This window comes from Pollicipes pollicipes, unplaced genomic scaffold (assembly GCF_011947565.3).
Source record: "Pollicipes pollicipes isolate AB1234 unplaced genomic scaffold, Ppol_2.1 Scaffold_4881;HRSCAF=5763_pilon_pilon_pilon, whole genome shotgun sequence".
Classification (NCBI taxonomy): domain Eukaryota; kingdom Metazoa; phylum Arthropoda; class Thecostraca; order Pollicipedomorpha; family Pollicipedidae; genus Pollicipes; species Pollicipes pollicipes.
This window is the reverse complement of record NW_023596576.1, coordinates 49,992,512-50,016,409: the sequence shown is the minus strand read 5'-3', so window position 1 is coordinate 50,016,409 and position 23,898 is coordinate 49,992,512. Positions and strand designations below refer to the sequence as shown.

General features: G+C 62.6%; 1 protein-coding gene across 1 annotated transcript; it reads right to left on the bottom strand.

Moving 5' to 3' along the window:
• Positions 1-12,546: 12,546 nt before the first annotated feature.
• On the bottom strand, positions 12,547-20,795 carry LOC119100543 (atrial natriuretic peptide-converting enzyme-like). Its single transcript, XM_037223628.1, has 9 exons — positions 20,638-20,795; positions 19,960-20,187; positions 19,297-19,600; positions 18,391-18,504; positions 16,606-16,716; positions 14,630-14,764; positions 13,954-14,124; positions 13,545-13,660; positions 12,547-12,764 (listed from the first exon to the last, which is right to left on the bottom strand). The coding sequence occupies exons 1-9, from the start codon at positions 20,741-20,743 to the stop codon at positions 12,547-12,549; spliced, it is 1,503 nt and encodes a 500-aa protein (XP_037079523.1). The 5' UTR covers positions 20,744-20,795.
• Between the last annotated feature and the right edge of the window lie 3,103 nt (positions 20,796-23,898).

The following is a 23,898-nucleotide window of genomic DNA, read 5'->3' as shown; positions in this document are numbered from 1 at the left end:
CTGAGTTCATGCAGGACGTCATGGTGGACAGGTGGGTGGGGAGCAGCGGTAGGGCTCGGCCCAGACGTTAGAAGCTGCAAAATTAGGTGGGAAGTGCTGTTGAAGAGACGCTTGTTCAGTTACGGCCGACAAGGCTTCATGGCTTTATGCTTTATTTGGCATCATGCCTTTGGCTGTTTTATGGAAAGCTACTTTGTGTTTTTACAAATGTCCCTGGTAAATCGTTTTGCCCAGAACGGATAACACACCGTCCTAACTCGCGACCGACGGTGTGTGTTCGGTCAGTTACCAGCACACGCAGCCGGACCTGCTGCTTGAGCTGTACGACGAGGTGAGCCGCCCGCCGCCGGCCGCCCTGCTGCACTGGTCGTGTCGCCCGGCCGGCCGGACAGCTGCCGGCCGCCGCCCAGCGTCGCCAGCAGCGGCCAGCAGCCGCCCAGCGTCGGCAGTTTGCTGAGCGCCGCCTCCGGCCCCCCAGCCAGCCTGTCCTGCTGAGCAGGTCAGCAGGCGGGGCCGAGTCCGCAGGGCCGCGTGGCGGGGGCGGCCCAAACACTCAGCAATGTGTCACCGGTCGCGTCAAGGAAGCACGTGTTCTTCGCGGCCACCTTTTGTGGTTGAGTCCGTGGCGGATTTCCTGACTGTTGATAGCGTCTTGTGAGATCGAGAGCAGGCCATGCAGTGAAGTGGCTCACCCACCATAAGGCGCGACATTTAAACGGGCGCCCCCGGATCCGGGTGTGCTGCTCCCGTCCCTGCGCTGCCCAGCTGATGGTCTGACGGTGTTGCCGCCTGCCACTGCCTCTCAAGGTTCGAGCTGTGCGCGTGCACCGAGCCGACGTGGGGTCTTGTAGTTGAGTGTTCGGGCCGCTGGCCTGCGTACGGACAGAGAGCCGGCTGTCCCGCATCCGTGCTGAGCTGTTTGGTGGGCGGTACAGGAACGCCAGCCTCTCGAGGCAGCAGCAGTCTGCTGGAGGCCACCAAGAAGCGGCAGATCATGGTGCCCAAGCCTCGCGAGATGCCGCGCCACCAGAGCAACAGCAGCGGCAGCAGCCGGTCCCACGTCCTGGCCTCGGCCGCCGCCGCTAAGGCCGCCGCAGCCGCCGCTGCCGCGGCTGCTGCCCGGGCCGCGCCGGCCAGCGCCGGCAAAACAGGCGAGCGCTTCGGCCCATGTGATGGGATGGGTGGGGGGGATGTCTCGAGCCGCGGATGCGGGGGGGGGGGGGGTGACCTATGCGTTAAGGTCGCGGCTCAGTCTTAGAACATTGGTCGGTGTCTTGTTTTGGTGTAGCTCGTTTGTTACCGAGGCCTCCTGTGTTATGTCTCGGTGTGCACCATAGTTGCTTGAGCCCTCATTCCGTAGCTAATCACCTGTCAGCTGCGTATGCCTTTGTGGGCTGTGTGCAGAGAACCATTTGTGCAGTCTGCTTGGACTCTATTCCGGCACGGACGAAGTGATTGGATCGAATGCATTCATATCGACACTGCAGGCTGGCCTGACAGCTCACGGTGCCCGTGATATCTGGTGCGTCTCGGCTGCCGCCGGTGGCCGACCTGCTGACGACCGCACTGTGCCCCCAGGCGAGAGGCGCTCACCGTCTGCCGGCCGGGTCAAGAGGAACCTGATGGATGCGCTGGGCCGCAGCCCGCGCCGCGCGCAGCCGGCGGCGTCGGCGTCGTCGGCCGTCCTCGCCGCTCCGTTCGCTCAGTAAGCGCCCCGCCGCCCGGCGCCTCGGGGTCAGAGCCGGCCGGCGTGTGCGCTGATCAGCTCGGTCGGACGGCTGGCGTCGACCGCGGACCACGCCGTCCGGGGTCGTTACGTCTGGCCTTGTGGCGGACTGGTGCCGGGAGACTGCTGTCGTGCTCGGTGGTCCTGTCCGGGCCAGTGTAACCCTGCCGGTCACCGCGCGCTGGAGTCGGCCGTGCCGGTCGCCGGCTCGCCTGGTGCTTGTCATCCAACCACTGGCGCGCGTGGTCAGAACCCCCCGTCGACCAGGACAAGCCCCAGATATTCCCCGCTCTATTGACGGACGCTCTGCCCGATAATTGTCCGCACTCTAGCCAACTTAAATGTACACTCGATAATTATTGACTTAATTATATGCTAAGGAACTTCTCCGGCCATGCCTAGTGATGTATACCGGTGGATCACTTGCCACTCGGTATTGGCTGACTGTTGACACTACTTGTATTGTTTGATGTTTTCAGCGCACCGTGTATTACCCCAGGCTGCGCTTGTACGTGCTCAGCTCCGCTGTAGCGTGACCTATGACCTGTAACCGGCCTGTGACTGGCCTGTGACTGTAACCTGTGACTGACCTGCAACTGTGACTGCCTTTGACCTGTGATTGTGACTGACGTGTGACTGTGGACCTGTGATTGTGGCTGACTTGACTGTGACTGACCTGTGATTGTGACTAACCTTGACTGATGACTGTGACTGTGACTGACCAGGACTGTGACTGACTGACTGTGACCTGTGAATGACTGACTGACTGTGACCTGTGCTTGGCTGTGATCTGTGACTGACTGTGACCCGTGACTGCGACTGACTGGCCTGTGACTATGACTGACCGATGACCTGTGACTGACCTTTGACTGACTGACGTGTAACGGTGGACGCTGGGTGCGATCCTGTAGCGGGTCGGCTACCCTGTGCTGAGCTCTCCGGTCCGGCGTGCTCCCCAGACTCGTCGTTCGTGCCGGAGACGCCGGTGCAGGCGTGCCGCTCGCGCCGCCGGACCGGCCCCGGCGCGGCCGTCGTCAGCGAGAGTCCCGACGGCAAGGAGCTCGGTACGTACCGGCCGACCGCCAGCCGGGCGCGGGTGGTGCCCCGGCACAACTGACAGGCTGATGTGTGGCTGTGATCGCTACGGGGCCTTAGCGATGACTCGGTAATGCCGCCGCTGTGGAGGGGATCCCTGCCGACCCGCTGGCGGGGTGTGGTCCACATGACGTCATTACGTGATCGCTGAGGCGACCGGCATGTGGCATGGTTCACGCCTTGTGTGTCAGCCTACCTGGTTGCGTCCAAGTTGCCGCTGGAAACCCCGCATTGTTACAATAAGTGGTACTGTTCAAGTATGCTTCTTCTTGCCAGTTACATTTCATGTTCGTGTCGGTGTGATGCAGATAACGTGCTTTTATGCAAAGTATATGAGAAGAGAAACATTTTCTCGCTACGTTTTTGCACATGCACCTTGCAGTTTATGTTTTATATGAGAATGGAGTGTGGTCGTGCCGTTTGTCTCCGCCAGCCCGCTGCACTGCGGGGTATGTGTTGCCGGCAGGCGAGGACGGTCTGACGCCACGGCGCGCCTCCCAGCGGCTGACGCTGTCCAGGCGCGCCTCCTTCTACAACGTGGACGACGGCTCGCGCCACTTCGCGCGCGCGCGCCACCGTCTGATGGCCGAGCGGCTGCAGCGGTCGGCGCCGGCGCCGGCCGCCGCCAGCCGGCTGCCGGCCGCCGACCCGCGGCTCTCATGAGCCACCTGTTCGGCGAGCGCGGCCGCCAGCCCGGCGCCGAGTCGACTTCGCTCGTGGGGTCTCGACCCGACGTCGCCGGCGTCGCGGCCGGCCGACGACGGCGGCGACGGCGAGCCCGTCACGCCCGGTCGCCGCGTGCAGTTTGACCTGACCGCCGGGCCAAGGGGGCGGCGCGGGCCGGCGCGCGGGCACACGGCACCGCGCAGCATCCCTGAAGGGTAGCCCCGACCTCTTCAGCACGCCGCAGAAGGGCCACGCCCGCACGGGCGCCAAGCGCAAGCGGGCTGTTTGAGGCGACGCCGAGCAAGGACGAGCCGGCCTCACCGCTGTGCGGCGCCGCCGCCGGTGAGCGGTCGCCTCGTCACAGCCGGCCACGCCGCACGTGACGCCCAGACCGGCCTGTGGAGCCGGCCCCGGCCGCGGCGTCGCAAACCGGGCCGGCAGCCTGCTCCTCGGAGCTACCGCGACGTAAACCCGACCGGCCTCGCCGAACCTGTTCGGAAGAGGAGCCGGATACGCCGCAGAAATCCCTGACCGGGTCGGTGGTCTACCCGTCGAAGTCGCCGCGAAGTAAGCCCGCCCGGCCTCGCCGAACCTGCTCACAGGAACAGCTAGACACGCCGCAAAAATCCCTGACCAGGTCGGCAACCTACCCGTCTGAGTCACCGCGACGTAAGCCCGGCCGGCCTCGCCGAACCTGCTCACAGGAGCCAGACACGCCGCAAAAATCGCCTGCCAGGTCGGCGGTCCACCTGTCGGAGTCGCCACGGCGTAAACTAGGCCGACTTCGCCGAACCTGCTCGCAGGAGGAGCTGGACTCTGCGCAGAAATCCCCGACCGGGTCGGCGGTCTACCCGTCGAAGTCGCCGCGACGTCGGCTACGCCGAACCTGCTCACAGGAGCCGGACACGACGCAAAGATCGCCGGCCAGGCTCCGGCCCGGACATCGGCACGCCGTCGCGCCGGCTGGTGGACGCGTCACGGCGCGCCCCGTCCACGCCGCCCGGCCGGCTGCGCGCGGCGTCGCCGGCGGGCGACCGGCTGTCGGGCGCGACGCCGGAGAAGAAGTCGCCGGGGAGGCCGCCGGAGGCCGGTGGTGCGGCCGGGCTGGGCGGGTAGCCCTCTAGTGTCGCGGCGCCGCTCCGGCTCGCGCCTCGGCCGCGAGAGCGAGCCCGACGCCGTGCGCTCGCCCGCCGCCGGCGCCGAGCCGCGCACGCCGAAGCGGTCGGATTCGGAGCGGAGCGCGAGCTGCTGGTGCCCCGCCTCCGCTGCTGCGCACGCCCAGCACGTCGCCAGTGAAGAGGCCCGGCTTGCTTGGGCGGCGGCCGAGCTCGAGCTGACCCTCGCCGACACCAAGGCGGCGGCGGCCGGCGCGGGCCGACCGTTCACCGGAGCTCAGCGAGGCCGGAGACGGGCTGCAGGAGGCTATTGGCGTCTGGTGGGTGCCGCGTCGGCTCGCACCCCCACCACGGACCGGCCAGCAGCTCCCGCAGCGGCGCGTCTGAGCACTGTCAGTTCTCGCCGCCGCCCGCTGCGCTCCCCGCCGCCGTCGACATCGGCGGGCTGCCTGGACATCCTGGACGCGTCGGTGGTGGCGGCGCCGCCGGCGAGCGGCATCACGGCCTGCAGCGTCCGGCTGAGGCGTCTGTCGGGGCCTGGCGCGCCGACCAGCCCCCGCCACCGCCGCTCCTCCTCGGAGCACGCGGACCCGGGCGTCGGGTCGGCGCACGGGGTCGCGGAGGAGGGCCCGCGGGGTGGACTCGACCCGCCTCCCGGGCACGGCCCCGGCCCCGGCCGTGGAGCCGGACTCGGCGGGGCTCGCGGACGCCAGTCATCAGGACAGCTCTGGAGACGCACATCTAGAGCGCTGCGCGGGCGACATTGCGACTGAAACCCAGCGCAGTCGCCGTGCGTCGTCTTCGGACCACTCGGCCGACCAGTCCAACCATAGGAAAGCCCCCCTACGCAGAAGGTATCTTCTGAAAAGTGATAGTCCAAGCAAAACGCCGAATGGGAGCTGGGAAATCCTGCGCTCGAGCGGAAGAAAACTCCACATTCGAAGATTGGACAAGACAAACGCCGGCGCCGCTGTCAGGCGGTCTGCGTCCGCCGGGGGTGACAGCGAGACCGTGGGGTCTCACCACAGCATTGACGCAGCGACTGATGGCGGCAGCGGGAGGGTCGATGGCCCCGGGGGCGCACGGCCGCAGGGACGCTTCCCCAGCCTCACGGCCTCCCAGCAGGCGACGGGCGCTCTGACGGCGGTGGGCGGTGTGCGCGGACGTCGTCAGATGGCGCGCCGGCCGCCGGGCGGGATCTGACGGGTGAGCGCTGGGGGAGTGTGGCAGCGGAGTTTGGACGGACTCAGATGACGGCGTTCAGCCGGAGCCGAACGGCGACCTGGCGCTGGTGTCGTCCGAGACGCGGCAGCTCGGGTGCCGTCCGCTGCCGTCCACCGCCACCGGCTGCCGGCCCGAGCCGGGCCTGGGCCGCCCCGGGCCCGGCAGAGCTGCGACGGCGACACCGCGCCGCGGCCCACAGGGAGGCGGCGCCGCCGGAGATCCACGGAGGCGTCGGCGGACGGCGCGGCGGAGGCTGGCGCCGACGCCGGCCCCGGAGCCCCGACAGACCGCACCGGCGCAGACCAGAGTAGCGAGCGCGAGCTCGAGGCGGAGCGCTACGGGAAACGACGGCGCCGCCGGCCGCGCGAAGTGCGGGGCGTGTCGGCTAGCTCCGGTTCCAGCCGGGACTCTTCCCCCGACTCCGAGTCCGACCCGGAGCTGGCGGCGAGGCTCGACCCGCGTGACGCGCCAGACGCTGGAGGACATGCTGGGCTCGACCGGCGGCGGTCTGTCCTCCGGCCCCGCGCTCCTGAGGAGCAGAACGCCCCGGTCCCGGTGGCGGGCGCTGGTCGGCCGCCGGACCGTGCGCTCGAGCCGGCGCTCGTGGTCGACGGCGAGCCGGGAGACGACGGCCACAGGCCTCGGGACCGGATGGCGGCGCGGCGCGGCTGACCACTGGGATGGCAGCCGGGTCGGGGCCGGGTCGGTGCCGCCTGTCGGTGGCGGCGCGCGGCACCGCCGTCTCGCCAGCGACGCCGAGGCGGAGACTGGTCACGGTCTGCACCTCGGACAGCGAGGACGACGACGACGCCCCGCCGCTGGAGGTCAGGACCGGGCGGTCTCGGGACCGCTGGGCGGCGGGTCCAGCCGGGGACGTCGCCCAGGTCAGCATGCAACTGCCGGGTGCACTCCGGACGCCGAATCGCGCGATGGGGGCTGTGTCGCCGGCGACGAAGCGTCTCAAGATCTGCTTTTCTGACGACGAGGACGACGACGCCCCGCCGCTGGAGATCGGGACTGGGCGGTCTCAGGGCCGCTGGACGGCAGGTCCAGCCGGGGACGCCGCTGAGGCCAGTGGGGGTCCGCTGGGCGCGCCCCGGACGCCGGATCGTACGATGGGGGCCGCCTCGCCGGCGGCGAAGCGCCTCAGGGTATGCTTTTCGGACGATGAGGACGATAGCCCGCCGCTGGAGGTCAAAATGGTACGGACCGCCTCGGCAACGGCGAGGAGAGAGGCGCACATGGAAAGCGTTGCCAACGCCTTTGGGTCATATGATAGCGATGACTTCCTGTCGTGGGCGAGGGAAGACGATTTCTCGGCCCGTAAGAAGCAGACTGCGGAGAGGAAGGGCGGGAACGGCAGTGGCCCGCACAACCGTGACAAGCTTTATAGTCAAGCTGATGGTGATGCGGATGCCACAGTCTCTGAAATGACCTTCTCGACGCCGTCGACGAGGAAAAGAAGGAAGGAGGTGAGCTACGCAGAGTGCTCGGAGGACGACGAGGTGGTCTTCCAGGTGTTCCAAGAGGAGGCGCTGTCGGCGGCGTCTCCGCTCAAGCCGCAAGCGAGTGAGTGGAAGCCAGCGCTGAGTGGCCAGTCCCGGGTCCCGTCCGCCGCGCGCCGGTCAGACGGACGGACGAGCCCCGCTCTCGCGCCCGACCCGGCCGCCACCGCGCCGGAGCCGGCCTCTCCGCCGAGGCCGACCGGCCGCCGGCAGCGGGTGGAGACGACGCCGTCGACCGGCGCCGGACGGATGGCCGCGCCGGCCGGGCGTCAGCCTCCTTGGGAGCGGCCGCCGCCGCCACGGGCCGACGCCAGAGCGTTCGCCTTCCGCACGCCGCCGCGGCAGCGTGTGACGCGCACCCGCGTCCAGGACATGGGCCTGGCGCTGGAGGACATCGAGGCGCTGGCTGTGAGTCCGGTGGCGCGGCGTGAGCAGGCGGCCGGCGGGCCTCGCCGCTTGCTCACGCCGCCGACGGCGCTCAGCCTGCTCGACCTGACGCTGTCACCGATCGTGACGCCCGTGCGGCCGGGCAGGCGGCGCGGCCGCCGCCGGGCACGCTGAAGCGCCGCTGCCGGCCCCACGGCTGGTGTCGGCGTCGGACGCGGCCGCACGGTGCCCGCGTCGAACGGGAGCCACCGGCGCCCGGAGTCGACTGCGGCGACTCCGGGCGCCGGGTCCGAATGGGTCCGAATGGTGCTGGCGCCGCCCGCCCCTGTCGCAGCGAGGCGCCAATGAGGGGCGTCACCGCCACAGGGTGTCTACTTCGGGTTAGTTTGGGCGTTGTCCGCGTTGTCCGGGAAGGCGCTAGGGTTTTCACCGGACGGCGCAGTTGGTGACCGTGTCAGCGACCCTGCCGCTGCCGTACCGTCAGCACGTCCAGAAGCTATGATTGCGGTGTGCCAGTCAGTGTGGCTTTCTTGTGCGTTGCCGAAACAAGCCAAAGGGAAAATTGATTGGCAGCATGCCGGGCTCCCCATCGATTGCGGTGACGTGTTTGCCTTAATGCCACGCCATGGTCGTATCATACGTTTATTAGCTATGACGCGATGAGGGCAGCCCGGTGTTTTTGACGTGTGTGCAGGTCTCAATAAACTTATTGGAGTTGACATTATCAGACTGTGGATGACGCCATTTCAGAGTCGCTTGTTTAACCGATGACTTGCTTGATTCCCAACTTGGCTGTTCATGGGTACGTTACAGAAATGGCGACCCTTCATCTGCGGTGCACGGAGACCCGGCGCATCGGCACGGGGAAGACCATGCGCTTTTCATTGGGAAACGCTCTGCTTTATGTACCGTAATCTAGCTCTCCTTTGCCACAAACTGCATTACAAATACCGTATTTATCACCATGTATTCAACACGTTCATCAATCACGATGCGTGGTACATTGAAGCGCCTGCAACTACGCAGGGCCACCATAAATAACAATGTCTCTGAGTATAACAACAAACGTCGTCAGCGCCGCCGAGCCGCCGCACTGAGGTCCCGGAGCTCTCCTCAGTCGGCCGCGGTCGGGCCGCGCCCTCCGCGAGATCGCGCCACGCCGGCGGGCGGCAGCACGCCACAGGGACGGGGCTCCGAGCCGTGCCGGTGACCGCGCGCCCGCCCGCCCGCCGGACGGCCGTCGGTAGAGCCAGCCGCCGGCAAACTCGGATGTACGGAACGGTGTGCGGCAATGACAGTGAAAGGTGGGGGAACCCGCGCGACCGTGAAGTCGATGCGCTCGAGAGGCCAAATAGCTGTCATTAGTGTACAAGGCAACCTGCGTCTTTGCGAGCGCACCAAGGAAGGAGGGGTCACGTGTGCGCACTCGCACCCACCGTTTGCCGCACGTGCTCACGCGATAGCTTTGCAGGCCAATTGTGCGGTAAGGACACGTCATTGAACAGGAAGGACGCGGCGAACTGAGTGAGGACAGTCGGCAGGGGATGCGAATGCACATGTTGCGTCCCTGAATTTCGTCAGCTTACTGATCCCACTCGGCGAGTGGAAGGGCCAAAACTTCGCAGAATTAATATCACCTGAAGAGAAAGCTCATGACAAACAGAAAGACTTATGTGAATTCAGGAGTGTGCCGCCGTTTTCTATACAACTAACTAAAAAAACGGTTGCTTGATATGCCCAATCCTCTCCATCACAATCCCGAGGAATGTTAATTGCTAGAAAAATGCTAGCTCAGAGCTAGCATTTCACAGGTCATGCGGCTAGAGTGCGGGCTAAAGCGCCGCTCATGCCGCCAATGAATTATCGTTAGCAACAGCATTTCTTTAACATTTCTTACAGCTGGTATCGGTAATTGCCAGTAGTTGACCACTATTAGCAGTTGCTGTTGCTAATAATGGATGTTTCATTACTCGCAAGGGGTCGATACCTACGTAGTCATGTCATGTCATGGCAGGTATGACAGAAGGCAAGATTTACAAACAACGCCAATGACAGCAGTGGGCCAGCCCTCATGCTAGCCCGCCGGCAGTGCCGCGTTCTCCGGCAGTTGCCGCTGCCGGTCGCGAGAGGACCACGCTGCCACTCGCTCCATTGATTTGGTGCCGGAGATCCTCCTCCGCCTGGTGACGGCTGCGGCTCGCTCCAGCGCACCGACGCCGGGGCCCTCCTCCGCCTGGTGACGGCTGCGGCTCGCTCCACCGCACCGACGCCAGGGCCCTCCTCTGCCTGGTGACGGCTGCGGCTCGCTCCACCGCACCGATGCCAGAGCCCTCTTCCGCCCGGTGACGGCTGCGGCTCGCTCCAGCGCACCGATGCCAGAGCCCTCTTCCGCCCGGTGACGGCTGCGGCTCGCTCCAGCGCACCGACGCTGGGCCCTCTTCCGCCCGGTGACGGCTGCGGCTCGCTCCACCGCACCGATGCCAGGGCCCTCTTCCGCCCGGTGACGGCTGCGGCTCGCTCAGCGCACCGATGCCAGAGCCCTCTTCCGCCCGGTGACGGCTGCGGCTCGCTCCAGCGCACCGACGCCGGGGCCCTCTTCCGCCCGGGTGACGGCTGCGGCTCGCTCCACCGCACCGATGCCAGGGCCCTCTTCCGCCCGGTGACGGCTGCGGCTCGCTCCAGCGCACCGACGCCAGGGCCCTCTTCCGACCGGTGACGGCTGCGGCTCGCTCCAGCGCACCGACGCCGGGGCCCTCTTCCGCCCGGTGACGGCTGCGGCTCGCTCCACCGCACCGATGCCGGGGCCCTCCTCCGCCTGGTGACGGCTGCGGCTCGCTCCAGCGCACCGACGCCGGGGCCCTCCTCCGCCTGGTGACGGCTGCGGCTCGCTCCAGCGCACCGACGCCGGGGCCCTCTTCCGCCCGGTGACGGCTGCGGCTCGCTCCAGCGCACCGATGCCGGGGCCCTCCTCCGCCCGGTGACGGCTGCGGCTCGCTCCAGCGCACCGACGCCGGGGCCCTCCTCCGCCCGGTGACGGCTGCGGCTCGCTCCAGCGCAACCGACGCCAGGGCCCTCTTCCGCCCGGTGCCGGCTGCGGCTCGCTCCAGCGCACCGACGCCGGGGCCCTCCTCCGCCCGGTGACGGCTGCGGCTCGCTCCAGCGCACCGACGCCGGGGCCCTCTTCCGCCCGGTGACGACCATCCTGTGAGCTTAGTCTTCGGCCAAGCAGCCCTGCTCGTCGCTGCCGTCCGCACAATGGACGACACCATCGCAGACGTTGTCGTCGGTCAGACAGCGGCCCAGCGGGCACCTGCCAATAGACCAGCACCTGCTGTTAGCTCCACACTCCGCCGGTAGATCGCCGGCACCTGCCAGTAGACCAGCACCTGCCACCAGTTCCACACTCCACCGGCGGATCGCCGGCTGCCACTGGGCCATCTTCGCGGTCTATCGCTGCTAGCGGTCTCCGCAGCCGGACCCCTTGGTATTTGGTCGGTCAAAGATGGCTTAACCTGGTGAAGTGAAGACAGAACCACTTTCGTATGAACGAAGCTGCACAGAGTCATGAGAGCGGCACTCGTGGACACTATCTGAACCACGGAGCGAGCAATGGGACGCGTGGGGTCTTCCTGTTCCCCGCCCACCGCGCGTCAAGGACGAGAGCGCCCAGACGAAGTCGACTGCCGGGCACACCGGCGTTCAGCCGGGGGTCGAGGCTCACCTGCGCCCGCTGCAGTGCGTGCGGCGTCTGCGCGGTAGCGGGCCCGTCGTGACGTCCTCAATCCAGCTGACGTAGTTGGCCACCTTGGTGTAGACGCCGGGCCGGGCGGCGCGCGCGCAGCCGTAGCCGTTGCTGGTGATGCCGGTCAGAGTCCACTCGCCGGAGGTCTCCTGTCGGGGCGACGCTCGCGCTGTCAGACAGCTGGCTGCGGCTGCTCTCAGCAGGGTTTCTACCGACGTCAGCATCCATGGCCGCACAGCAAGCCCAACATCAGGACGGCAAGGCGTTGTACGAGAAAGGTGGTGGCAAATGCGAGGGCTGCTGTAATGTGGATAATACCAAAACCAAGCGAAAGGCGCAAGACGCCTTCGAGAACTCATCTAAACGGACCTGATCAGTGCATCTAAGTGTTCGTCTTCCGTGACAAAATCAGCAGGCAAAGGCTCAATAGTATAGCTTTGTGACGTTTGTGCGCTAATTCGCCAATCTAACTGCTTGAAACTGACAGGATATGGACCGAGCCAGACCCGGCCAATCTACTCCACGAAACTGGTAAGCTTTCGCCTGCTCAAGTTCGTCTCGATAGCTCAGTTTGTTAGAGCGTCTGTCTTCCGATCCGCCTACCCATGTCGGGGTGGTTCGAGTCGCTTTAGGAGCTTGGTATTTGTCCTTGGACAAATATAGCCTGTGGCCGGTGGCATGGTCCACCTAATGGTCGGGTGACGTCAGAGGACAGGGCGGACCCTGCCAAGCATTGCGGTACATGAAACTCTCGCCACCAGATTCCGCCGTTGACCTGGAATTTCGCAATCGGATGGGAGGGATTAGGGCTCACATAACAAGCATTGCTTAGTGCGAGCTCTGTTCCTAGAAATACATCCATTCAAATATTTCGGATGAAATCTTAGAGAGAAAATTGGAATGGTTTACTTTTGGGAAACTTGTCTCCCAGATAGGATACACTCGTTTCGCACATCAGCGAGCCCCCGCTGTCTTCCAGACAGGAGACACTAACTAGACACATAAGCGGGCTGCCACTGTCGCCCAGACAGGAGTCACTCACCTGGTACATGAGTGGACCGCTGCTGTCTCCCAGACACGAGACACCTAACATATAAGTAGCTCGCCGCTCTCTCCCAGACAGGAGACACCCACCTGACACATGAGTGGGCCGCCACTGTCTCCCAGACAGGCGTCCCGGCCGCCTCGGTCGAACCCGGCGCAGAACATGTTGTCGGTGATGCGGTACAGCGGCAGGAACGCGGTGCGCTTCTTGCATTGCTGCGTTGAGATCAGAGGCAGCTCCACCTCCTGCAGGGTGTCCGCTGCAAAGGACGCCACGTGGTGGAAGGACTTGGAACTAATTCGATGTCTGCGTCTGACCAGTGGGGAATATACCAATAACGCTGAGTTGTGTTCGTAGACATTCTACCTTCGTGAAAATATTTTTCGAATAAACTCATTTTTGAACGTTACGGCAAACACACGCGATTCAAAATGTATATTTATTTTTGTAAAAGTTGTTGTATGCTTGTTGTAGTTGTGCTTGTATACACCCTACCTACATGAAAAGCGTTTTGGAATAAAATCATTATTAAACGTGACGGCGAACACACGCGATTCAAATGGTATATTTATTTGTTAAAAATTGTCGTCTGCACCTTGCAGTACTTTCGTGAACTTTTGGCCCGAACAAGCCCTAGATCGAGGCGAGTTCTGACGAACGCTGAAGATCATGCCTTTTAGAATCAGGACTAAAAATCAAACAGCTGCCTCAACACAAGCATTTTCTGCTTGTGCTAGGAAAAATGCATTTAATAAGCTTATTCAGCAGGCCCGGTCACTGTCAGACTCGGTCTGGTCGATTGAGTCTTGTCACGATAAACAATCATGCAAAGTGTGCCCCGGTCTAACCCGGATGCTGTTTCCTGAGCTGAGCTGTCCTTCGCTTTCGAACTTCATCGTATGCGCTGACGCGGGCAGGACGCCGGCGCGCATGCGCTGCAGCGTCGCGGCGCCGGGCTATTCCGTCGTACGCGCGCACCGACCGTCGACGCGACCGCGAGGCGAGGAATGCGGGCTGCGGGACGCGGGGGGACGCTCACGGAAAATTCTGCCGGCCTCGAACAGCTGTCCCCAGCCGATGACGGAGCAGAGCGCGCCCTCGGTGACGTCAGCACCGGCCGGCGGCAGGCAGACGGGGCGCACGAAGTCGCTCATCCTGGAAACAGGTGGTGCCGCGGCTCAGTTGAGTTCAGAACCCCCAGACCTCACAACCGCCTGCAGTTAGCAGTGATGGCGTAAAGTGTGCACCCATAGAGAAAGCGGGCTGCCCGCAGCTCGGTACGGTCAACTGCGTGGGTGGAATTCATTTCAACATGCTTTACAAAAGGCCCCCGGAAAGGCAACACCAGTAACTGACAACATTATCAGCCATTTTGCTCGGTCTTTCAAGACTGCACGGGTTACGGCACCCGATAGCTCCTACGTGAGCGAATCGGAACATCCCCTGACCTGGCGGTGTCCTCCAGCTTCAGCAGCGCGATGTCGTTGACGTAGCCGATGTCCTGGTACTCGGGGTGTACGACGATGTGGGAGACGATGTGGAGCGACTCGTACGGCGAGAGCAGCGTACTGCCGCGTCGGTACGCCCCCAGTCGCGCCACCCAGTGACTGTTGGTCGACCTGAGGTCACAACAGCCAAGGTCAACATGGGGCACCTGCCAAGCACTCTTGCATGCGTCACTCCGGGGCTACACGTGGCGGTTGATGTGAGGCTGCTCCGGTGTCATTTCGCTTGTATTTGACGCCTCAGACAGCGCCGAAGCGTCAGGCCTATCAGACAGGTCGACGTCAATGAAGCACGTAGCAACAGTGGGGCCACATCACGGTCTGCCCGTGACCGTAAACCGGTGTTGTATGGTTAAGCCACGAGCCGGACGACGACATGCCAGTTCCTTATCACCCTATCTCCCGCCGACCGCACCACCGCTGCGGGCCTCTACGCCGCCACCAGGGGGCGCCGGTCGCCTGTGGGGCCCTGCCGCCCGAGACGGGCTCCCCCGAGCCTCTACCCCGCCGCGAGGGGGCGCCGGTCGCCTGTGAGGCCCCGCCGCCCGAGGCGGGCTCCGCTGGCCGGCGCCGAGCGTGCCCACCTGAGGAAGCAGTGTCCGGCGCCGAGCGCGCCCACCTGAGGAAGCAGTGTCCGGCGGAGAGCAGCCAGCGGTCGGAGATGAGCGTGGCGCCGCACTGGTACTCGCCCTCGCGGTACATGGCCGCCTGCCACGGCCACGCGCCCGGGCTCGTGTTGGTGCCGCCGACGATCCTGGCCACACGCCGGCGGGGTTAGCGCCGCGGCGGCAGTGGGGCGCGATGCGCCACGGATGGAGGAGTGGACCGAGTCCGCGCGGGCGTTGCTACCCGCTGCCGCTCGACAAGCGGCGGCGGCGGGGCGCGAAGGGGCACGGGTGGAGGAGCGGACCGAGCTGCGTGGGCGCTACTGTCCGCTGCCGCTCGACCAGCGGCGGGTGGAAGTTGATCTGTGGCAGCCATGGATCTTCGCGGAAGAGATCAATCCGCGGATTGTGTGACAATCCCTGGAATAGGAGTGGCTGGACCGGACAATCACGGCGGTACATCAGTTAAGACCGCACTTGGTTGTTAAAAAAATGCTCGTCTCTAAAGGCTTTGAAGTGAATTAAGGCCAAACTCATTGATAAAGTAAAAGTAACTGTGATCATACTGTGGGAAGTTGTTCATGGCACCAAACTTGACCAGATCGGGTGTGCAGAATGGGATGAGGATGGGTTGAAGGATCGCAAATTCCACGCCCCAATCCTTTCTAGCGTTGGTAGCATACTGCTTTGTAAAACACTTCTAAAGTGAGGATTTGACAGTGGGCTGATTGGAAGACTAGTTTATTTTTCATTATTTATTATTATTGACATACTATTTTCAAATCAAACCCGGACAGCAACCGTTCTTTATTGATGAAAGTTTTATCTGTGTACATCGTTTTCAGACGCTAGTTTAAGCTTGGGAAAGGCCGGCCATTTAATGCCGGTGAGTTCGTTACCTGGCCACTAATAAGGAAACTTTTATGAAACCCGTAAGTACCAAAAGCCGGTACTTTAAGACCCATGCTAACCATAGAGGCATCACGGCGCGTGAAATAGGTGCTGAGAAGCTGTGAAGTCACTCCTAGAGTTAGCATGTTAGCTACCAGAACAGAAAATGCATGCATAAGTGCAGCTAGTTGCGCCATGTATGAAAATCGCATGACGTATCGTGTCATGCAGCTGAATGTGCCAAAACATAAATCACGAAGTCATATCGCACTGTATCAATGTATCCGCTGAACCCTGTCTGGCAACGGTTGGAACATAATGGTAAAAAATGCACCACTAAGGATTGCGGTCTACCTCTTGACGAAACATTCATGACTGGATTGCAGCCATGTTTAGAAGAAAGAATCCTCTACTTAGTTGATAAAAAGACGGATAACGGGAAGATTGTGTTACCACAAAATGGGCGGGTATCAAAAACCATAATTTGGCTGGATCCTGGGCATTAAGGCAGGACTAGGTTTGTCCGAAGCGTTCACGAACCAAGCGCCGTGTGGTCACATGTCAACATAAGAGCTCAACGTGTGTGGGGGCGGGGCGAGGAAGCAGTCGATCATCCTGCTCTCAGCGACATGGCTGCCGATCGAGGTGACGGGTGCACTCAGTTGACGTTTACAAGAGCACATGATCAGCCGCGGTCAGCCCACACCCCCGGGGACCACACATGATCCAGAGCAGCCGACCCGGAGCCGGTACACAGAATGGTCCAGAGGCCGGGCAGTTCGGTCAGCCCATACCCCCGGGGACCACACATGATCCAGAGCAGCCGACCCGGAGCCGGTACACAGAATGGTCCAGAGGCCGGGCAGTTCGGTTAGCCCACACCCCCGGGGACCACACATGATCCAGAGCAGCCGACCCGGAGCCGGTACACAGAATGGTCCAGAGGCCGGGCAGTTCGGTCAGCCCATACCCCCGGTGACTACACATGATCCAGAGCATCCAGCGTGGAGCCGGTACACAGGCCATGCCCCGCGGGGGACCACTTCATGGCGGGCGGCGGGCCTGCCGGCCGCACCGACCGCCGTCCGAGGCCGCTGACCTGGCGCGCTGCTGCTGGGCGCGAGGCCGCAGGCCGCACTGCAGGTCCCCGCACGAGATGTGCACCGCCGTGCGGCGCGGGCAGCTGGCCTCCTCGAACACCAGGCTGGTGCTGCTGGAGAGCGGGCGGCGTCAGCGAGCTGAGCGCATCACTCACCGAGCGCTGGTCACTCGCAGTTGTGAGAACACACCAAGTCAACATTCAAAAAAGTTTGAAATCCTCCAGCACGGTTGGCATTTAACTAAGACAAAAGCTGATGCCCATCTCGTTAGCATACCAGTGCTTGTATTTTGGTTACGCAAAATGATGCAAGCAAGCAAAAAAACAAGCTTTTGGCCTAAGGCCCCTGAAAAGCTACAATTATTCGGAAACTTTTTTGGTTTCACTCGCACATGTTCAAACCCCAGAAACTACCTCTACCCGAATCGTGGTGCTGAACAACGTCAGCACATCTCTTAAACTGAGCGTTGAAAGGGTTTCATGCATCTGTGACTGTATGAGTGCCGTTTAAACCGTGCATCTAACAAATGCAAATGCAATAACCGCTTCAGGCCGAAAGCCCTTATCATTGGTGCGCTAGTGGTCACACTTCAAGGGAATGTTCCACATTTGTATAGGGTTTTAAACTGAGGAAGCAATCTTGAAGATCATTTAGTGCAGTTCACAGCCCTGTCCTTTTTAAGACCCAAACTGCTCCGGTTTGTGAGTTGAATACCGCCCGCGAAGATGTGCGGGCTATTTCCGGGAGACTATTTCAGGGTCACCCAGGCATCCGTGACGTCATTATGTCGGCATGCAGATCCCGCCATTCCATTGGCCACGCGGCGATCAAGGTCACAACAAAGATAATTGACGAGTGGTTCATATCTCGCGCTTGTGAGCACAATTTCCAGATATAACGGCCGTCAACTGGCTCTCAATCAATGTTGTGCAAGCTGCGACGACGTAAGCAAACAATGGCATACTGAAGAGCATATTCACTTTAAAAAATGCATTGTTTAGAGCACCGTTTTCCACTGAAAAGTACACCAATAGTTATGCTAGTGAGCTTATTTCACTATGTCTGTATCTGATGCTTGCTTTAAAATCCTCCAATGTAGAACATTCTCTTTCAACTTATGTTGTTGTTGTCGTTATTGGGGCTTTACGGCGCACTCAGCTGCTGAGGCTATATTACGTCGCTTGCCTCTCACCCTGGTGGGAAGGACGGTCCCTTTAAACTTACGTCAGTTAAAGCAACATTGGGTCTTTTGTGTGTGCCCAACTTTTTGCGACAAAAAGAGATCTGGACTCCTGCGATGTGGAGATAGATGCATTGATGTGGTACCCGGACCTAATGCAGGGCGTGCACCCATCGCACTCAACTTGATTGTCGCATAAGGACATAACGGATCCATGAATATCGATCAGATGCACGAACACAGCGAACGTCATTGCTGGGCGAATGAGATTTATAATCATGACAAAGTGCGGTTGCATTTTTCAGGTTACAAGGTGCAACTGCAGGAAGTTTGCCGCGTTAGCCTTACACGCACGACTGATGCGCGATATCGCTTCGTGAGTTGACTCTGAGCATTCTATCAGCCACATCCAAAGGTCTGAATTCGAGAAGAAAAACGAAGGTGTGGACCTTCAATGCACGTAAACATCACATGTATCTGACGCATGTCGACTGAACAGCTGTTACCCAAGAAAGATAAGTGCACATTTGGACGCGACTCAGACACTGTTCACGTCTCGTGGGCTTGGCGTGTATAGTCGTGCACACGTCTTGCGATGTCTTACTTTTCTGTGTCGCTGCGTGGCCCGTCTGGGGAGAGCACGAGCTTGTAGAAGGGCTCCGGCTGGTCCTGCTCGACGGAGGGCTCCGACTCGGTGCGGAACACGTGCGTGGCATCCCTGGACACGAAAGTACGACTCCGTCAGACGATTGCGACACGGCCAGCTCGCGACAAGCCACGAGCCAAAACTGGTCCGCTGGACGACCTCGGGCGTTTTTAAGGCCCTTTCATTTTTGCGCAGGTGATAAGCCAACGAGCGGCAGCTTATTGTTTAAGAAAGCACCACACGCCCTGTTATTGCAACGTGTGCCTTAATGATAGCCAAAAGCAGCTCCACTTCGCGAAAAGACAAAGTTTATAAACTCATTTCCCATGTCCGCCGATGTCGCCAAAAATGCATGGACACTTTTCGCATCGTCTTCTACATTTTGTCAGGCATATCAATCACATGCCTAGGCATACCCGGCGTTGACCCACTTTCTTGCACAAACAGGCTAGTAGTCAGGCCCGTCGTAGACATTTCCTTCCCCCTTGCTTTGATAAGTGATGTCCTGGTTCTGCCCGGCTCACACAATCATTACACGCAGACGCAAACTTGCGTCCAAACCGAGTCCAAACCGCAGTAGTGCCCTTGACGGTTTTATGTACGGATCTCTGAGACTTTCGAATGCTGTTTGGAAGTCCGTCATTGGGTTTTACTCCAAACAACTCAGAACAACTGCCAGCAGAAGCAGATGAGCCTAATTGCCCACGATACGTCCAGCCATCACTCAAGTGATTTTACGCCGGCTGCGAGGCCGCTGGGCCCGAGCGGAGGCGGAGACTCCACCTCCCCCTGGACGCGTATCTCCCCTGCCATCCCCAGCTGGACCTCTCGCCTCGGCCCCGCCGCCACCTCACCACCCCTCACCTGTACGTGAGGGCGGTGCAGACGGCGCTGCCCAGCTCGCGGACACTCCAGGCGGTACGAGTCCGCCGCACCAGCGCGTCGAAGTCGTCGACGCAGAGCGGCCCCCAGTGGCCCCGCTGCCGCACCATCAGGTAACCGGCCGGCTGGTAGCGTGCCTGGCCGGCAGCGCTCCTAGCAGTGGACAGCGTCACGCACTGGCGCTCGTCGGCGCCGTCGGCGCAGTCAAGCTGGCCGTCGCAGATGGCGCTGGTGTCGACGCACTTCTTGGCGCCCGGGCAGATGAACTTGCCCGGTCCGCACCAGTCTGGGGAGGGAGGGGCAGGTGGTGGTAAGGACGGCGGGTAAAGGAGAGACGCCACCGTTTCGAATGAGGTCAGTTTACCACTGAACAACGTCACAACACCACTGATATCTGCCGAACAGCCAACAAGGTCTTTTGGGCTTAAACGTTTTATGCTCATTCGTTTTTTTTAAATATCGTCGTGCGTCAAGCATTTGCAGGATGGATATAAAATGTATCTACGCTGTGGATCTTTTGACGTCATGTTCCAAAACAATTTAATCGTTCCAAAGCAGAAAAAGTCGTACACTCGACGAGCTGCGGCCACCCCCGCCCGCCACCCCGCCGCCGCAGCACCGCCAGTCCGCTGCCGCAGCACTCACCGCAGAACTGTTCGTCCGAGCTGTCGTGGCAATCGACGATGCCGTCGCAAACCTTCCTCTCGAGGAACTGGGCGCGCAGCCGGTCAGCGCAGGAGCACTCATCCTCGTCGCTGCCGTCCGAGCACTCCAGCAGCATGTTGCAGCGCGCGAGCGAGGGCACGCACTCGCCTGAGTCCAGACACTGGAAGTCGGCGGCGTCCGGGCAGGACGGCGGCGACAGCTGGCTGTCTGGAGTGAGAGGGTCAGTATGAGGGTCAGAGGGTCTGTCTGTCTGGGGTGAGGGGGTCGGTCAGACACAGTCTCATTCACCGGCATCGCGTGCTGGGCGCGCGCTGGAATCGAAGCCAGTAGGGCAATAGGTTCGGTATTTGGCAGTCCCCGACACGAGCAAACAGACACGGCGAGCACGCTTGATAACGTGCACGGAAAGCAGAAGCACGAAATGTAATCGATCATCGTTGAAAACATGCCAAATTCGTCATGAACGCCAACTGGGCACACATGCAATGAAAATGCTACGAAAAGAAGAGATATGAAATGCATTGTAGATTATGCACCTCACTTCTACAAGCGCTCAACAACACAAACTATTCAAACAGCTTCAACGTCTGTTCGACGGTAACCTGATGACATGTGTATGCTTGCGGCGGTTATCAGGAGCAGAAGACCACTGCTCACCGATATATGTGTAGTTCCTGAGGAGAGACGCCAGCGTGGAGGTGGTCGGGTTGACGCTGGCGGCACCGCCCACCGTGCCCACATCATTCTCCGCCTCCTCTGTCATCTGCGGTCTGCCGGCGAACAACTGGGGACGGGCCGTCGTGGGCTGGGGACGGGCCGTCGTCGGCCGGGGTCGCGCTTTCGTCGGCCGAGGTCGCGCTTTCGTCGGCCGAGGTCGCGCCGTCGTCGGCCGGGGCCGCGCCGTCGTCGGTCGCGGTCGCGCCGTCGTCGGCCAGGGCCGTGCTGTCGTCGGCAGGGGCCGACTAGCGGTGAACTTAGGACGACTCGTAGCCATTTGGGGCCGGGCAGAGACCATTGGCCGGTCGGCGAGCTGGGGCAGGGTGAACGTCACCGGCTCCCACCTCAGCTGGGGTCGACGGGTCGTCGGCGCTCTCTCGGTCGTGGCCGGGTGGCTGGTGGTGAGCATCAGCCCGCCGAAGAGCTTGGTTGCCATCGGCTGCTCCATCATGTCGACCTCCTCCTCCGGGGACGACTCCTGTCCACCGGGCGTCTGCTCGTCCTCTGGCTTCTCGCTGCCCGGCAGGCTCACTTCGTTGCTGGCTGTCGCCTGCTGCCGGAACTTCTCGAAGATGCGGTCCAGGATGTCGGCCACGCTTTCGCCCTCGTCGTACCGGATGACCCGGATGTTGGAACTGTCCGGCAGCCGTGTGGGCCTGCCGTCGCCGCCCTGGCTGCGCCAGCGCCGCCGCGGACGGCGCGTCGGCGCGCGCAGAAGCGCCGGACCGCGCGAGCCGGCCGGCGCCATGCCGCGGCCACCGCGGAAGCGGTGCAGCTTGTCGGCCAGCTTCTCGCGACGGCGCGGCGACCGACGGCTGGGCGGAGCGCGAGGATCGCGCCGCGGCCGCTCGGTGGGCGTCAGAGGCAGACGCAGGCGCGCCGCCAGGCTGCCGGGCACCTGCGCGGCAGACGCGCGCACCCGCCACTCGCGCACTTGCCGGCTGCCCGGCCCGGCCGGCGGCGCCACGCTCGGGAGACGGCGCCGACCCATGTACGCGCTGGCCAGGTGTCTCCACGGCAGGCTCCTCTCCTGGCGCTGGTGTGGTCGTGACCCGTTCTGCGCAGGGGTAGATGAACTGGCAGATCTCGTGTCGACAACAGCCGAGTCCGTATCGGTGCGATCTGCTTCCTCTGTGACACCACCAGCCAGGCGCTCTTGCCTCTGGCTTCGTCCGACGGGGGGCCGGCGCCTCCCACCCTGCAGGGGTCTGCGCAGCAAGCCGGCCGGCGGCGACCGGGTGACCGCCGCCGCAGCCTCCTCGCGCACACTGGTCGACGTCGCCACGTCAGTGTTCAACAGCAATGGCTTCTGGGTGGCGAACATGTCGAAGATGCTCGCCACGGACGACTTCTCAGTGAAGATCTCGGTGTTGTTGTGCAGCGGGCCGTGGTCAGCGCCGCCCAGACCGCTCAGCGGGGTCCGGCCCGTGGCCGAGTCCACCCCAGGGCCGGCCGTCGGCCGCGCCGGGTCCGCACTGGGCTGCGAGGGCGGTTTGGGCCTGCCCGGCCGGTACACGCCCGAGTAGGACGTCACCGGCTGCAGGAAGGGCCGCGTCACGCGTGCCGCCTCCTCTTCCCAGGCGGCGGCTGGGGCGGGGGCGGCGGTCACGGCCGACGCCGCCCCGCCCTCCCCCACCACCACCACGCGCTGGGCAGCCTGGGTCGAGAACTGGGGCGCCACCGTCCAGCGGGTGAGACCGGAACCATCCGGCGCCGCGCCCATCCTGGTGACGCCCAGGTCACCGCCCACACGGCTCAGAAACGGTCCCTGCGAACCCGAGTACACGACGCGCTGCTGCGGTGGCCTGATCAGGACGCCGCCGGCGGCGGACTCGGTCGCGTTGGACCCGCGCTCCTCCTCCCGCTCGGCGTCGCGGCTCTGCTCGCTGACCCCGGACGTGACCTCACTGACCGGCGCGGTCGGGGACTTGGCGCGATAAAAGACCTGTTCCGGAGTGGTGGCGGCGGGCGGCCGCGCGGTGGACGACCGCCGCGTGGAGGTCTCGGGGTCAAGGTCAGGCGACGCCGGCGGCGATCGACTGATGATGCCCGATGGGTGCGTGACGAAAAGGCTGTCGTCCGGCTCCTCTCTTGACAGAATGGTCAGTGTTTTGCGCACGGAGAGGCTGTCTGGAATGGGGACGGACTGCAGATCCGCCAGGGACTGAAGTGAAGAGGTCGGCGACCGTAATAGGTCTGCAGAGCTGTGCGTGCTCGAAGCAGGACTGTCTGTCACCGAAGCATTCGGTTTTGGGGCTTTGGTTGTCGTGGAGGTTGGCGGACCCTGAACAACCTGCGATTCGTGGGCGGTTGGTCCATCAGTTGTTTTCAATTTCTCGGGAGTTGTCTCCTCATCTATAATCTTGTGAGGTCTGTGTTGATTTTCTGCAGCTGCCATTGGCTGCTCTTCACTTTCATAGTCGACTGACGCCAACAAAGACGTGCCAGCGCCGGGCGGATGAGTCACTGCACCACCTGCTCTCAAATCAGCTGTCAGGTCTGGCGTCTGCGCTTCATGCTCCGAATGGTCAGCTTCTGAACCCACTTCCCGCTGAGGCTTGGAGTAATCCCCATCGGACCGGACGCCCGGGAGCCCAGGCCTGCTACCGACTGAGCTGGCCTGGGCAATCTGGGTTCCGGGTCCGGGTTGGACAGAGTCGGATTCTGTACTCTGAGTCTCTGGACTGAACCAGGCCGGGCCAGACTGACCAGTCTGGAGTTCAGGACTGGATTGGACTGGACCAGTTTTGCTCCCTTGTGGTTCGGGTCCGGAATGCGCTGAGACAGACTGGTTTCTGTGGAACTCAGAACCGGACTGGACTGTACCAGACTGGCCATCTTGGGGTCCAGGGCTGGACTGAATCGGACCAGACTGGTCACCCAGGGGTCCAGGGCTGGCCTCGACTGAACCAGACTGGCTACCCTGCGGTTCAAGCCTGTACTGGGCTGGGCCAGACCGGTCAACCTGGGATTCAGGCCTGGACCGAAGTGGACCAAACTGGTCCTCCTGGGAAACGGGACCGGACCAAACCGAACCAAGCTGTTCCCCCAGGGGCCGAAGGAACGTCGGTACGACCGGCCGCCAGGGACTGAGGTCGTACTGCGGCGGCGCCGGCCTGGCCTGGTGAGGACGGGCTCGGGTCGGCGGGGGAGGGGCCGTCGGCCGAGGTACGGCCGGCTCGGCGCCCGTCGCGCCGTCCG

What these genes read in the sequence shown, in the direction of transcription:
- LOC119100543 (XM_037223628.1), bottom strand. Translation starts at nt 20,743, where the DNA reads ATGACAGAGGAGGCGGAGAATGATGTGGGCACGGTGGGCGGTGCCGCC. An exon ending in CCACGCAGCGACACAGAAAA is followed by an intron (nt 16,717 to 18,390) that starts GTAAGACATCGC and finishes GCTCTCCAGCAG; the next exon opens with CACCAGCCTGGTGTTCGAGG. An exon ending in GCCCAGCAGCAGCGCGCCAG is followed by an intron (nt 14,765 to 16,605) that starts GTCAGCGGCCTC and finishes GCGTGTGGCCAG; the next exon opens with GATCGTCGGCGGCACCAACA.